At 29.5% G+C, this 17,794-nt stretch overlaps 1 protein-coding gene across 1 annotated transcript in view; it reads left to right on the plus strand.

The window, feature by feature from the left end:
* Positions 1–5,874: 5,874 nt before the first annotated feature.
* Positions 5,875–17,794, plus strand: part of LOC112689838 (ATP-binding cassette sub-family D member 2) — a 48,746-nt gene continuing 36,826 nt past the window's right edge. The window contains exon 1 of the mRNA XM_025563704.1: positions 5,875–6,900. Coding sequence (XP_025419489.1) covers positions 6,320–6,900 — 581 coding nt within the window. The 5' untranslated portion in view covers positions 5,875–6,319. The remainder of the gene's footprint in view (positions 6,901–17,794) is intronic.

Genomic DNA, 17,794 nt, shown 5'->3' on the forward strand with positions numbered 1-17,794 from the left:
AAACCATTATTGAATTCAGTTGACAACGTATCGTGTTTTTATAGCAGCAACAGTGAATCCGATTTCTTGTGGTGGGAGATAATGGAAGTCATTATTATTATTATTATTATTATTATTATAGTCGTTATTAGGTGGCGATTATTGACAGCAGTAAAAACTGGATCATAATATAATTTTATTTAGGTCCTTAGTACTTTTTGCGAAAGAGCAAATTGGCTAGCTAACTACAAAAGGTTAGACCTAACTTAGTTTAAGTTTGAATTCAATTCTACATAGAAATTACATGGAATACAATTAAGAAAAAGTTCTTCTTGCCAGATTACATTCAAGCAAGGTCCATCAAATAATATTTCCACAATCTAATAATTTTAATATACACACTACTCTCAAAATAAAATTTGATCTCGAGGATAAAACTTCTGACGTAGTCAGGTTGAAATTTCTAAACTCACATATTTTTAAAAATGTTCTGATTTTAATTGTGAAAATATGGACATAATAAGAAAATTATTTTCCCGATGATTAAAACGTAATTTTTCTAATGTTTGCGGTTTTAATATATTTTTCGAAAAAAATTTTAATGGAGGTGTAGAAATATCGTTGTTAGATTCCCATACAGACTTGGTCTGTAATTAAATTCGTGACTCTTACCAAATCCATTTTTATATGCAATATGCCTGTAAAAAAGGACCCGACATTCTAATGATAAAGCGCACTACGCTCCATACTTATAACATGTGTACATTATAATTATAGTTCATAATCAAAACGGTGTATTGTTATTACAAGAAAATCTATTATTATTAATTTAATCAGCTTAATCTTCCTGAAGGTTTTCTGGTTGGTAAATATACACAATACACGTGATGACGCACTCATAAGCCGAAAATATAATATACCAAATATCGCATTGCCGTGTACGTGTCTTAATCGAAAACGTACACATTATATGCTACATTTATAACAGTATGTGACTGTGCATATATAATATTAATATACGGTTAAAATTATTATTTTAATAAGAAAATGTTTTGATAGTATCGGATGTATAATACTCAATATGAGTTGATATTACGTTGGGAATATTTTATGATTTTATTATTATACTCTACTTAGATTTAGTGTTACAACCACACGATCAATTATTATATTCAGGTGCATGCAAGAAACAGTACAGTTATGTTTTATCACGATTAAAAAATACTGAAAAAAATAATTTCAACTAAGTGGTTATTATTTTTAACGAACACAAATTAAACTATCAGTGTACGAAAATTTGCCATGTTTTCATATTATTATTATTATTATTATTATTATTATTAATATTATTATAATTATCATTATTATCATGGAAAAATGTTCTTTTATAAAATTATACTGCTTTTTATTTGCCAAGCCACACAGTCGTATACATTTTTTACCACAAGGTTTTGAACTATTTTAATATTATACTGCCAGTACGAACATCATACTATTGATCTTCATTTCTATAATTCGGATTGTACGGGACCATGAATAAAACCATTTCATTCGCGTTGGATTTACACTTTAAAATTAAATAGTCTTTCTTAGAATATTATTCATTTAGGTGTACTATAACAGCGTGCTACATTGCGGTTGTTTATTATAAACTGGATGGATATATGCATGAAGTGCCTTTAACCCTCCCTCCACAAACCAAATATATATTTGTATATATATATGTATACACAAGTAAAAACATAGTTAAGATTGTTTAATTAATATATATTTATAAATATATTCTAACATCAGTAGTTTTTAAATTTATAGACCTTAGTAGGTACTAAATATAATCATTTTAATACAAATTTATTCATTATAAGAAATTTACAACTATATTTTAGCTTTCTGTGCAGCAAACTCTTTAATACATCATTCCAATCCATACTTTTTAGGACAATATTTTCAATAGACATTAAACCCGATGATGACATATTTTCATTTATTATTTTCTCTAGTAGTTTTTGAAAATTATACAGATATAAAAAGTTTTAAAACTATTTCCACAATAGGAAATTAATCGTTTAACTTTGATGCTGTTAATGCTTCAAGAAAACTGCACATAAATAATTTTTCACCTTCTGAAAAATATTTCATTATTGTTTTAAATTGTATAATATTATTCTCAAGGTCAGGTTCTAAATCTTCACTATAAATATTTACTAATTGCTTTTATATTTCTCGTAAAATATCATCGTCAATTCCTTTCACATTAAAAAAAAAAAAAAAAAACCAAACAACTCATTTATTTCATTATATGCATTTTTATCAGCTTTTCACTCATATCGATTGAAAATTATGTATTACACACGTTTGTTTTTCAATCAATCGTAATTGGTGAATCGAACTCAACAACGACGACAACTATGACTACGAGACTCGAGAGAAAGATATAATAATTAATTAAATTAAAATTAAAATTTAATAATCTGATTTTTATAAATTATAATACACACATAGAGATATATAAGTAATACAAAAACACAATTGTAAGTCAGTGTAAAGAAAATAAAAATGCATAGGTTCGAGCGCTAAATAATAATATGGTTTTACCGTTAATATGCTGAACGTTTACTAACGAAATAACTCAGCTGTTTAATATAGTATAATGTTACTATTATAATTTGATAAAATTGTGACTAATATTTTTCAATAATAAATTAATAATTTTTCCTAAAAACTAGTATATACATTAGAAAATTTCAAAAATTTTGTTTACACCGTCAAAAAATTGTCGTCTCTAAAATTGTGCCACCTGGGGCACAGTACCCTTTGCCCTCTCCCTTAACCCAGCACTGTATTCATATAATAAATCACTTTTCATATAATTTTTATTAAAACCAATAAAGAGTTTATTTGGTTGACGATGCGAATAATATTTTTAATGCGTTCAATCAAATTGAATTGGAACATAATTTTCACGGACTTCATTCAGCAGTAATTTAGTGTTGAATTAATTCTTAATGATCATGAGCATTTTTATTTTTAAAGAAAACACGAGAAACGTTTTTACTGATATAATTCAATAAAATTACGGAGGAAAATAGTATAGAAAATATATCAAAAAAGTTAAAAGTTACATTGAATGATAATTGTTTTATAATTTTGTTATAATATCATATAAAATGTACGCTCTTACAATTACCATTACACGGGGGAGGGGATCCACATAACGTATTAAAATAACTCTTATTACAATAATTATATATAAATACCAGTAGTGGTAGGGTTACAATGATTAAAGAATTATGGGCATTAACCATATATTACAGAAATATAAATCACACGATGATGACACGTGAAAAATTAGTTATGCGACTAGTTAAGTAGCGAGACCAACTACTTAAGTATACAATAGGCAATCAATTTAAAAATGCATGTATTTCAGCGGACTAGGGTATTAAATATAAAATGTATAATATATATTAAATATGAAACGTCTTTAGTATATTAATGTTGGGATATGTAATGAAACATAACTATGACTATTTCTGGGTCAAGTGTATTAATCTCTCGAGAGGATCACAGTCTCATATACAAGAAAGAGATGTATAAGATAGTAGCAACGGTACTAATGTTCGGCGGTAGTAAGCACCTTCAAGCTAGTTCATTTTATAATTTAATTGTTCGGATTTTGAATTATCACATTTAAATAGTAATTTAATTAAATTTTAGTTAATATTTTAAACATCCTATTTTCCTTCCTAACACCGAATCTTCTGAACTGACGGCACGCAACAATATTTTTTTTAACATTTTGGTAACGTTTACGATTCGTAACAACTGTATTGATTAATAACCCGTGTAGGTACCTACATTTCTAGTAATGAAAATAAAAAATATCACATCACCAAATGGTAGGGTTTTAATATATTTAGTTGTAAATTATTTGAAGTAATATCAAAAAAACTGCATTGTTGCATTATAAAAACTGTGTATTTGTTAATTTTTTGTAATAAAAATTACTTTTTTTTAATGTTTTTAATTTCATGTTCTTGATTACGTGCATTTAAAAATATTTTATAATTTATAAATAATTTTATAACTATAATTTGAGAAAGTACTGAATCGCTAAAAGTATACCGGTATAATTTAAAATAGGTTAAAACGGCAATAATTGATTAATCTGATCGTCATCTTATAAACAATTTAAGTTACTAGTTCTTTGATTTACGATTTTTAACTAACAAATATTTTAGAATGGAAATTTAAAATGTATGTAAACGAGAAATACCTTACTCAGTTATTACCACAGTTGTAATGAAAATGCAAATTTTTAAAAACAAAAGTATAGTTAACCAACGTGCGTTGTTTGTGTAAAGTATCATCACGGTATGTACATACGGTTCAGTATATATATTTAATATATTTAGTTTGTTTTTCTTAATATACTCAAAGAATAGTGTTTTACTTTGTATGGATTTATATTGTTGTATTTGTTTTATTTTTGAAAAATATTTACAAAAGATCAATGTTCTATAGTAAATTGTTCACTAAATCATGTATTATAATAATGAAAATTACAATATAATACCTAAATAAAATTTGGAACCACCGGATATCATTATTAATATTATTATAAATTATTATTTTTATTATTATTATGTGAAAATTACATAGGAAAAAAATATCTCGGATTAATAAATCATTAATGTATGATGAATGTTAAAAAATGACCAAAACATAAAAATAGTAAAAGAAAAACCATATTATTATAATTAACTTGTCTGAAATCGAACTACTAAGAAACTTTATCTCCGGATATCATATTGTAAACGTAAAATCTGATCAAATCCTTCTTGTAAAATAATCACACAAAAATATAGTGCAGTAATAATCATGAAGTGAGGAATTCTTCAAGGTGGTCACTTGTCACCATTTCTAATTGCTGTTTTGTAAATGGTCTTTCTAAAGCAGTTTTGAAGTTCTAAGCATATACAGGGACGGACGAGGGAAGTGACTTTGTTTAATACTATTTATAGATTATAATCTTGTGTTTTAAAATTTCAACTGGGGTACAGACGTTCCGATGTTATTGAACAGTGTTGATTGCCTTATCCTCCCAACCCTCGGAATATATGCTGCTTCCAGTATTTTTCAATTCCTTTTTTCCTACGCATTTCTCAAGCAACAGTCCAATTCGAAAGATTACGAAGTTGGCCAATCCATCATTCTTTGTTTAATTTCGTAATTCATTGTTAGACGATCACTGTTGATTGTCAAAACTTTTATAATATTTATTCGTCATGTTGGTTTTTTTTCTAGTTTCATGTATCATCCGTTACGACGTTACGTGTATTTAATTGGAAGTAATCAGTTTTTTTGTCGACGGACAAATTAACGCGCCGAACGTCACGTGCGTGCAACGCGCACGAGGTCGGTACGGGAACGGGGCAATGTAACAAATGAGAAAATATCGTTTACAGTAGATACGATTTTCGCAATAGCTGTTCGCCCCGTGCGGACGCACGTCTCGACGTTTTTCACGCGGTCGGCAACGAAACGTCGACCGGAGAAGAGTCGAAGAAAAAATGTTGACCGACTGCTACCACTAATACCTGCACTACGGTTACAACTGCTTTTACTACGACTGTAACGCTACAACCGTCGGCGGGTACGGACTTGCGGCGGTCGGCGCTCGGTACCGGTGGAGGGGAGGTACGATGTATCGGTCACCGGGTAGGGGGGGGAGTGTCAGCGGTTATGCGCACGGGGGGGGGGGGGGACGCGTCGAGTGAGGTTGGCGCGGGCGCGTCGTTACGTTACATCGCACCAAGCGCATCGGTCGCCGCCGCCGACCCTCACCCGTCCGCGACGTCACACGGAAAGCCGCGGCGGCGAGTGGGCTGCGCGCACAGCGTACTACGTATGCCGCGAATCGTTCAGTAGCCAACGTCGACTCCGACGCGCGCGATCTTCGTTTTTTTTCCGTGTGCGTTTGTTCCGATCGTCCGACCGTTATAACAACACCCTTTCGTCGTCGTCGTCGTCCACGTTCTTTGTACCGTTTCGTTCTTATTTCTCCCCTTCCCACACACACCTCCGTTTCGTTCCTCGCGATCACGACCGTTGTGAGATCCGGCACCGGGTTAGCGGTAACGTGGTGCTTGTGCGCGCGCGCGGTCCGTCCGTCTAACTCTCGTCCGTCGTTACCGGCCTTTTGAACGGGAACGCGCACGACATGCCTTGACGGGCCGCGAACGCCCCTTGCAGCAGGAACAACAACAACACCACTGACAGCACCGCCACCGCAACCGCAGCAGACCTGTCCACACCGCTCACATCGACTGTCATCGTCATGCCCACGGTCATATCCAAGTACCTGGATGGCAGCATTATGCGCCGGGACAACGTGAGCAAAGGGGTGCTGGCCGCGGCCGTGCTGCTTTACGGCTGCAAGATCGGCTATCCAATCGTGCTGAAGGTGTGCAACGTTAACGGTGGTGACAGCAAAGGGCCGGAGGACGGCGCACGGCGGCCGTCTGGCCAGGCCAACGACAACAACAATACCACCACTACCACCAAAGTGGTTTCGATCGCGGGCAAAAAGTCGTCGATCCCGAAGAAGATGAGGTCGGCCGGGCCCGGGATTGACCGCGAGTTCCTGATCCAGCTGAAGAAGTTGCTGCGGCTCATGGTGCCCGGCTTTTGGACGCCCGAGGTAGGCCTGCTGTCCATGCACACGTTCGCGCTCATCTGCCGCACGTTCATGTCCATCTTCGTGGCCACCATGGAGGGCAAAATGGTCAAATACATTGTGCGCCGGGACGTGCCCAACTTCGGACTCATGCTGTTCAAGTGGCTGCTGTGTGCCTTGCCCGCAACGTTCCTCAATTCCATGATCCGGTACCTGGAGTGCAAGCTTGCCCTGGCTTTCAGGTGAGTCCGCTACCTATAGACTACTTCGCCGAATGCTATCCCCAAACATAAACACTATGTGCACTGCGCGCGGTAGAACGCGAAATCGCCAGCAAGATTTTTTCCCGCCCTTACCGGTAAACCTATTACTGGTTTCTGAGACGGGCCGATTCGGATGGTTCCCTCGTATTGCCAACGCGTACGTAACTTTTTCGAGTATATGATGATTCAAACGAACGGAGGCCCGAATAGATCCGCGACGGTCGCAAAAGTTGTTGAATTCGTTTAGTTCGTGACCGGTTCAGCGCGTGTTTTCATAACGCAACCACATTTTGATGATGTAAAACATGTATTGTTTTGTATATAGAATATTGTGTAATTAACGTATAAGTTCTATTGGCCCACGGTTATGGCAATGCGAAGAATGCTACTTGTTCGCCACGAATAATATATATCGGTGTGCGATTCGCTGACCAGATACAATTGGTCTAGAAAGCTTTTAGACCGAAACGAATATACTTGTAATAATTGAAACCGTATACAAAGGTAACAAATAATTACGAAATCATGTTCTTGTAGTATGTTTTATTAGCTTTGGAGCAAAATATCCAAAAATTGTGTAAATATTTGCGTGTAGGGTACACGAAATTCGAATGCACACAATTTATCGATAACAATTGGATACAACTGAAAAGTAATGTGAAATTAGATTACAATTCAATGTTTTCAAATTGTGTAATTAATTTTCCACCTCTGTCGTTAAATACTTACATAACGGATGATTTTAAATTCTTATTTGAGAGGGGAAATATTTTTTATAGTGCACCTCTTACAGTTATAAACACTTTTTCGCAGTAAATATTAATTCTCATTAATCAACATGCTTAATTATACGATGATTAATTGAATTTTTCAAATCTTAAAAAAGTCGACGGTTGTAATTGTTTTAATTTCCCGTTAGCTTTTACTGTAATACTATTGATATAAAAAATAATAAACTTTTTAATTAGTCAGTCGTTTATTAACAATAACTACGCACATTTAATTTATTTTTTATGTATTTACTAAGCATATGGCTTTTAAAACTAATATTCTAGAGGTGATAAGTTGAATATTATTGTAAATATAAATTATGATTACTGGCTTACGCGTTAGTACAATTATAATAACAATAATTATAAAATATATATCTACCGTGATAAAGCTATCGCGTATTGTTTTTTTTTCAACATACTTGTTTTTTATTTATTTTTATAAACATGTGATCCGAACAACAGTAGAAAAAGAGATTCCGAATAGTGATTATTATTTATTCAAGATATTTATTATAGATATATTATGTGGTATTATAGTGTGGTGTAGTATTGAACAGTAAATACTGACAAGACATTTTTGCCAAAAGTAAATACAGAAGTTTTGCAGAAAAAAAACGAAAACATATAGACTTTCTGTAGTGCAGTTCTTACCATTTTATAAATTAAAATGTATTATTATTGTAGGGTTTTTTTTTTTTTTTTTTGTTAATTGTGCTGTCTGCGGACTTAAATTGTCATTATTACTGTTAGTATTGTTGTTGTTAATAGTAGTACTTGTACATATATATTAAAATTAAAAATGTTTACAAACACTTTCTATACAGACACATACTATCGACTGTCAAATGATTTTCACTAATTTATCTTATCTCTTTCAATCCTATGTAACTGTAAGACTATAACTAATCCAAATAAATCGATTTTTTTATCGCCGATCTACGAAAGTTTTTTCATTCAAATCTAATGGCAAACTCGGTAGTGTATGTAAATGAGTTGAAACCCGGAAGATCCTCCGCGATAAGTCAAAATAATCATAAATATATACACGCATTTCATGTATTAACCGTAAGAACAATAATATCATAACGAAGAGGGAGAATGTGACGATAAATTGTTATTCTTCTCGTGTACTTCCTACGGTTGACGGAAAACCGTGTGTACCTTACATTTTATCCACCAGCACTCTCTGAAATTGTAGTGCGTACGTATTGTGAAATCGCCATAATCGTCGCCGGAAATCGATCGTTCTGCTCCTAACCAGACACGTTCAAAACTCTTCAATAAAATTGTCTTCTGTAACCCATACCTACCGCGTGGTGTGCTGATACCGATTTCCGATCGAACATGTATCGATAATTACATAAAATCCAACTCATAATAATATAACAAAACTTCGTACATTTTAGCATAGTAAAAATACACACGAGCATGTACTCATCTCGATGATACGTTGCACGCCATTAAAATCGTTATGGTAATAACATTTCTAGCTAATCAAAACCATTTAAATGAGAAAAAAAGTATTTGTCTAGACCTCCCTTCCACAAATCGCATCTTCTCAAAACTTTTCATCGGTCTACGAAATAATCGTGAAATACTATTTGTTTTTACGGAAACGTCAAGCGATACGTCTGTCTTATCAAATAATACGCGCACACTTTGTGGTACACGACGCGCGCGTTTTGTTTAGCTGTACGACGGTTGTATTAGTATTATTAATGTTCGGAAGATGTTACATTTCTATGTTTTTATTAGGCTATTCATTTTATTGCTAAGTAAGCTTGAAATTATTTTCATGACACTACGAAAAACATATTAAAAGTTTATAGTGCATATTTTTGCATATTTAGTGTTTTAACAATTTTTAGCGCATATTTCTTAATTTTGCCATTTTTTAGAGCATATTTGATTATTATAATAACATTTAAAAATGTTAGCAATAATAAAATAGTATTTATTTTGAGAGTTTTCATTATATATTGTACCTATCATGATTCTCAAATCCCAGGTTGACACAAAATGTCCAGTTTTATTTATATTTAACCGTAAAAAATGAATGATTATCGTCGATTACATTAATCGGATAATCGGCGATCTCTTAACTTTTGAAAACATTAAAAAATGTTTAGTGGTTCAATGCAATAGTTTTGCAGGTAAAAGTAAAATGTATTTCTTGCATATGAATTGGGTTCTAAATGTTTTTTCTAATTTTTATTTATGCCATATATATATATACATAATTTAATAGGAACATTATGAAAGAAAATTTAAAATTTCAAGCTATTTATTTTATTTTATTTAATCCTGTATGTTTATACTTAAAAATTAGCTTAGTATATTATACTAATAACATTTGTACTGTTGTCATATACGTACGAGTATATTTAGTAAAATATCTTTATTTACTGAGAATGTTAGCGTTAAAAAAAAATGAAATGCATATTTGTACCAGAGGTTTTTCGAATTTTTCTAAAAAATAAGTGATTTTATAAAAAAAATGAATTAAAAATTATATTATTATTATAAATGTAAACGAAGAGTTGTTTACTGCCACGAAATAGAAATTAATGGTATTTTTCTATGTCCTTTCGTAGCAAGTAATTTATAACTTTTGAACCCTTTTTTTCTTCTGAAGGTGGTCGCGATCGAAGCTGGTACCGAATTGGTTCCCGAGCTCCAAAGACATATGTTGAATTGGTTCCCGTTTGAAAAAGGTATTTTATTAGGTATAGCCGAATTGGTTATCGTTTAATCACGCACATTTTCTTTCTCAATTTTACAGGTTTAGGACTGTCAACTTGAAAGTAAGCTTGGTTAAAAATGTGCGTTAATGTGTGTTAAAAAAAAAATGATAGAATATCTACAATTTTAAAACGTTAATTTGGAAGTCAAATTGTTGTCATCACTTTAAATACAAATAATAAAATATAATAAATACAGTTTAAAACAACTGATTTGTAAATTTGAAGCTAACTTTTTTTAAATATTGAATTCTTGTAAACTTCTTATTAATTTAGTCAGTCATACAATTTTCCAAATCCAGTAATCTATTGTGTATTATATTTCTATACTTAATCTTATCGATATAATATGATCGATATATGATAATATATATTTAAAACTTTTAAAATTTGGTTTTTTCTCTTTATGCACTGGCCCGCTGGATTTTTATTTTTAATAGTGTAGGTAAATTATGTTGAAAATTGAAATTGTCACTATTTTACCTGTAGACAAACGGGAACCAATTCGGCTGCTTCCGCGGTCGATACCCGGGAAATCCCTCTCTGAAAATACGTCACTAATGATATACATCAGTGGCGCAGCCAGAAAAATATTTTAAGGAAGATTTTCAATTTTCAATTTTTTCCAACATAAGTACCAATTTTTCAATTTTAATAAGTAGATTAACCATAAGTTAAAACATAAATTGTGTTATTATTTAGTAAACTGTGAAAATTGTTTAATGATAACATGATGTAACATTATACCTATATCTTAAAATGATTTTATATTTTACAAAAAATAAGAGAAATATTTTGGGCGGGGGGGGAGTTATAAACCGATACTACGAATATAATGATATAGTTCTTATGAAACTAAATAATAATATTAATGGCCAATTAATGTTTTGAATGGGTGTATATTGTCCCTTGATCTTTGAACGTCCAGTGATCAATAAACATGACGAAAAAGATAGAAATGTATCTGTCTTAAATGTGTTCCTTTATCTTTTCTTTTATTTTCTAAATTATGATGTGCACTAGTTTATTTTAAAAAAGTATCAAAAACTTTTAAGCTTATATAGTTGATATTTGTCACAAGTATTCTCTTTTCTAGTTATTTATATTCTAGTTCAAAACTATACGTATTGAATCATCATTTGTTTCATTTAAACAAATGGTGTACTTAGTAATATGTACTAAATTCTAATTTATTAATTATCATACTAGCGAAAACGTGATTTATTTAAAAATATATATATAACTTGTATGTATTTACATATATGCGTTAGTTATACCGATTTAATGAACTCAAATGTTACTGGTATTTACCAAAGTTTGATAATATACATTATTTTTACTCATCAAAATATGATTTTTAAATTTTACTTTTAAGCTCGAATTTCTTCTTATACATACCATTTCGTATACATTTAAATATAAATTTGTATAGGTGATTTAATATCAATAAATAACAACATTTAAAATTAGTTTTTCGATAGGAAATCGTATAAATCATTTTTTTTATTTATAAAAATGTAATTAAATACTACTATATTATTATTAAGATATTAATTTTGTGTCAGAGATTTATTAACCTCATGACCATCTTCGATTTAATAATATTCACATCGATACTATTGTTTTAGTTTTTAATTCATTTTTTTTTTTTTTGCTTAGTATGAGCTTATTATGTTTTTAAAAATTTAATTAACATTAATTTAAATGATTATTACGATTGATTATTGAAAACTTGTTTTGTGTGATTATTATATATACAAATGTTGTTATAAAATTAAAATTTGAAAACTTTTTTTGCAATACCATAAACAAAATAAATATCCTAAAATTTAAATGTATAAAATTGTCCAATAATTAGCTTTAACGATGATGCCTATCATGTAATTATAAGTCAGAGGTTATAAAATTAGGTATAATGAAGATGAAAATATGAATGACTCGCTGAATTCGTGTATTTATATAACTGCCCCGTTTCTTGTGGTTGTTGTTGCTTTATAAATAAAGCCATTTAAAAAATATTGTTTACTTTTATAATACTATCTTGATGAGTTGGAAATTAATGTACCATTTTGATTATATAGGTATATATTTTATTATAGTTAAATATTTAATTAAAATTATAAAAGTATTCATTTCCCATTATAAATATTCATTTATATGGGTATTATACATAAAATTGAAACAAAATATAAGACTTTAATTTTTCTTTTATAAAATATTGTTTCTCAATAGATTTATTTGAAGTCATTAATAATTAAAATAACACTCATATTTTATTCAACTATTATATAATTCTTACATTCTACTATTTTCTTCAATTCGTCACTTTAAATAATTCTATTCAACAATGTGAATTTTAGTCATTACAATAAATATTTTTTTTATTAATAAAGTTGATATCTATTGGTTATTGCAATTTGGATATTGAGCATTTGACGATTTTTCATCATTTGATTTACATAAAGTAAAAGTAAATAGATAAAAATTGAACAATAGCACAATAAAATGTTAAACATTATATAACATTATAATAAAATTGATATTATTTGATAAACCAAAAAAAAAAATAATCTTCTTTAGTGTTCCTATATACACAATTAATTTGATAACTCAAAATATCTTTTGCTCGTTTTTTTTATTTCAAGTCAATCAGATTCTAACTTCTATATTATAATATTGGTTTTTATATAAATATATCAAAGTTCAATAAATTACTATAAATGCATAAGAAATTATTACCTATTAGTTTATTTATATACTTCCTAAAAATTAATGTTTGGAAAGAACACCATTCGTGAACACAAGTTCACGTTTATATTTTGTAAACTACACGCGAACGTCACTCGCATTTTTCAAATATAACGTGAATGTGAACGATATTTATTTTTTTAATGAATTTAAACGATTTTTAAGGCTTTCAAATGTATCCATAATTTTAAAAATATATATATAAATAATAAATATTGATTATAATATGTTTAAGTATTGGTTTTAACGTAAGCAAGTTCAAGTTTTAAGTGAACATTCCAAACATTGCTTATATTCTATTTAAGATAGCCAATAACTATTATTATATTGACAGCTCGATCATTTTAAAATTAAATAATACCAATCAAGATTGTTACATATTACCATTTCCGCAATTAATTTAAATCTTATTATTCTCAGTTGTTTAAAATTTTTATTTTATTACATATATACATTTAATTTGATCTAAATGTTTAATATGTTTAACAATAACCTCGACAATAACTCATAAGCGATATTTACACCGTACTTGATGACTCATACTGTTTAATTTTTAAAATGTATATCGCTATGTAATACATTTTGATCATTAATTATGTCAGTTGTTTTTGTGAATTAATAATACAAAAATATAAGTAAAAATTACACACTGTTTCTCAATTATCAAATTATTGAAGAAATATTATACAATACTAACCTCATGTGTTTCAGCTCAATTTATTGTATAAAATCATATATTATGCAAAGTTCCAAATAGACATGATTTGTATTTTACTCACATGTTAGTTGCAAACTTATGGTAGACAGTATTCTATTTATTTTTGCTACGATGGAGATAAATTATATTAAGTACGTGCAATTTTATAGTTATTGAAGCAATGAAATATATACAAGCTCGAGTTAAGACCCTAAAGCTAATTCATGGTCGTGGCTCCCACCAATGAAAAAAGTTCTTTAAAATTATCAAAATTATATAATAAAACAATTTTAAACCTTTTTAATTAAGTATAGTTAAAGCATTAAAAACATATTATTTTTTTATTATCATAGATATATCTACAATTAAAATTGAGCATTTATATATAAGCCTTTTTCCTTGTTTAATTTTTTTGTATAACATATGTTTTTAAGATCATATTTTAAATACAGTGATAATAAAATATATCCCTATTTTCAATACATACAAATCTGACCATGTACCCTCTTTCACCTCGCCTATGGTGATAAACATGGTAGGCGTGTTATGATATTACCCAATACTCGTTAGTTCAAGCAAAAAATAAATGAATAAATACAAATATTCTTGTAGGTACTATAAAAAGTACAAATAACCACTCAATGACATTTTGAGCCAAAATGACTATGAGCTGTTTATATATGTAGGCCCTGGGTACGTGGCCGGGGGCTCCCTTAATTCGGGCTTGAATATAATTCTACAGAATACTGTGCTAAATATTGTCTGTTATTTTCGTAACCGTCTTACTCATTAGTTAAATCTCGACAACTCGCCATCTCGGATCACCGTTATTACCTCAATACATAGTATATTATTGAATAGTAGTAATTAATTTGTGTTCTTTTAGTGTTGCTTCTGGTACAGCTGTTTCTGTTGCATTGGTATACCATTCAAATATTGCTTTATTACAAATGGCCTCTTTAATGTAAACGATCATCAATCTCACGTTATTTATGGCTCATAAGCATATTATTGACGCATGCGATTATGTAATATACATATACAGAGGCAGAATAAGGAATTTTTACGCCCAGGGAAAATGTTAAAATTACGCCCTATCATAGATCAACAATCAAATGCCCTTCTCTACAATTTTTTTTTTTAATAATAAGCATACAATAATACGTATTAAGTTTTAAACACATTAACAGTAACAAAGTTAAAAATATCAAACTAATAGTCAATAATATATTATATACTACAAATATTGTACCATCTACAATTTTACGTTTAGGGATGTATCTTACTCCTCGATTAACGCCATTTCATATATATATATATATATATATATATATTCATAAATTATCAAGTATACGCACCTGTTACGTTGAAGAATCGTAACGTTATCTCAATGAAATGTTATACAATTTTTTTTTTCTTATTAATATCCTCCCAGGCCAGAATTGCGTACAAGTATAATAGATATGTATTCTTGTCTTACAGTTTCAGCGAATAGTCACGGGCCTAATGTAGACACATTGCTCCGAGCATTAAAGCTAGTGCGGTTACGAGATACCTGTATATTAATTGTATATATATATATATATATTTTTTTTACTTATGTACGGTGAAAGGAAATTTCTGTACTTTCGAATTGGAAACTGCGACAGAGTCATTTGCGGTGGTGTCTCCAAACGCGATGAAGTAATAATGTTTCATTTTTTTGAAATAAACGTTTTATACGAATAATAAAATTTTATAACTATCGAAAGTTATGCATTACAATATTTAAATTTATTCATCGAAAAAAATTTCACTGTGATGAATTAGCAAAAAGCTATTATAAATTTATTTTACGATGAAAAGTATACAATGTTTTTTCAATGATTTATCATCGATAGATGAAGAAATTAAATTTAATAACTTGCATCCCACGCGCATGCATTAAAATGCTTTAATCGTGGTAAAATTGTTTCGAAAACATACAATACATACATAATACAAGTTTTACATATATTCAACTGAAAAGTGATATCGTTTCAAATTTTAAGTAGAAACTCCTACGTATAATCCTAAAACCTGCTGTAGAGAAAAAATTACAGTATTTACAAAAAAAGTAAATAAATGTTACATTATACTTGTTAATAAACATAACACAATAATCGTATACACTATGAGTAAATTATGAAAAAACAGGTTATTATGAATAAATATTCAATGTAAGTGATATTAGCTTTGATAGAAAAATATTTTAATCACGTTGTATGTATTACGGAATACCTACATAAAGATGGTGCTGGAAAATTATGATATATTATTACGTGTACCAAATGAAAGAAGAAACTTTGAACCACTTGTAAACAAAAAAAAAAAAAAAATTTGCATAACAAATACAAGTTTTGAAGTGTTAAAACTTTATACAATAACAAGTGGTGTCGGGATATTATAATAATAATCGAGTATAACTATTTTTACCATGGGAAATTAAGCGAGTAATAAATTGAAAAAATAAACTATAGGTTGGCTGTGTTATAATTAAATTTCAAATAAACGGAGAAATTATTATATTATATTTATATAAATATATTATTATTATTATTATTATTATATCAGCTGAAATCTAACACTACTGCACTACTATAATTACATTTGAAAACTACAGATGAGTAATACTTATAATGTATATTGAAAGTTCGGCGAACTTAATACAAAATCGGACTAATCCAAATACGGACAGAAATTCAATTTTCTTTGAAACACGTATTTCAACTCTTTAAAATCAAATAAAAGTACAAATAGTTTTTATCATACCATATCATCATCATTATCATCATCATCATCATATCATATCATATCATCATTGGCATCACAACTCTTCGAAAGTTTTTGCTGCCACCAACACCTCATTCCACTCTTCTCTATTTTGTATTTTTTCTTCCCAATTTGGTATCCCTATTTACTCTAAGTCATGCTTTATTCCATCTAGCCATCGTTTTTTTGGATGTCCTCTTTATATCTACCCTTTTTTTTCATTCGATGGAAAACTGTTATGATTTTCATTCGACCGCCACTTTATTGTTCTCCGAGTTTAATCTTCTTATCACGTGATCGAACCATTTTATTCTTTATGCTTTCATAAAGTTTGTTATCTTTGGTACTCCTGTCAATTATTGGGTCTCTTTGTTCCTTATTCTGCGCCAGCATCCCAATTCGTTGCATATTGTGCCGCTGATGTTTTTTAGTATTTTGTTTTCAAACGACATGAGTATTTCTCTCATTAAACTTGTTAAAGGCCATAATACCTCACATCCATAATTTAGCGTTGGTTTAATTATTTCTGTGTAGAGATGTTCCTTTGTTCTTCTAAAAAACAGCTTAGATTTTAGATATTTGGTTAACAAAAATGATGCCTTTTCTGCTTTAATGACTCGGCTATTTAATTCGATGGAGTCATTATAACCACTGATAGAGAGGCCCCAGATATGTAAATTCAAATAGTGTTTAGAACTATTTAGAATGTTTTTTTTCGCTGAGGTCTTTATGCATTTATTATTTACGTGAGATCTTGGTTGTAGTTTTTAATGTTAATTTATTCTTTATTTATTTAGCTCAAATATATATAATATATTATGTTAATTGTACAAAAAATGTATTTTATTATGATTTACTATTTTTAACTAAAGGATATACTATGACTTATTTTGCATTTATCTAAGAAACAACATTTTTTGATTTATTATATCTTCACGTTGTACAGTAATATTTACGACACTGTATGTTTATTTTAAAAGTAATATTAAATAATTTTATTGCCGTATAGCTAAAAATAAATATACATTACATAATACATATGTACTATATTAAAGTTCTAGTAAAAATAATATGATTCTCATATTCTCAAAACAATAATTAAATTAAATATAAAAATATATTTT

This window comes from Sipha flava, unplaced genomic scaffold, assembly GCF_003268045.1.
Source record: "Sipha flava isolate LNK unplaced genomic scaffold, YSA_version1 474_pilon_pilon, whole genome shotgun sequence".
In the NCBI taxonomy this organism is placed as follows: domain Eukaryota; kingdom Metazoa; phylum Arthropoda; class Insecta; order Hemiptera; family Aphididae; genus Sipha; species Sipha flava.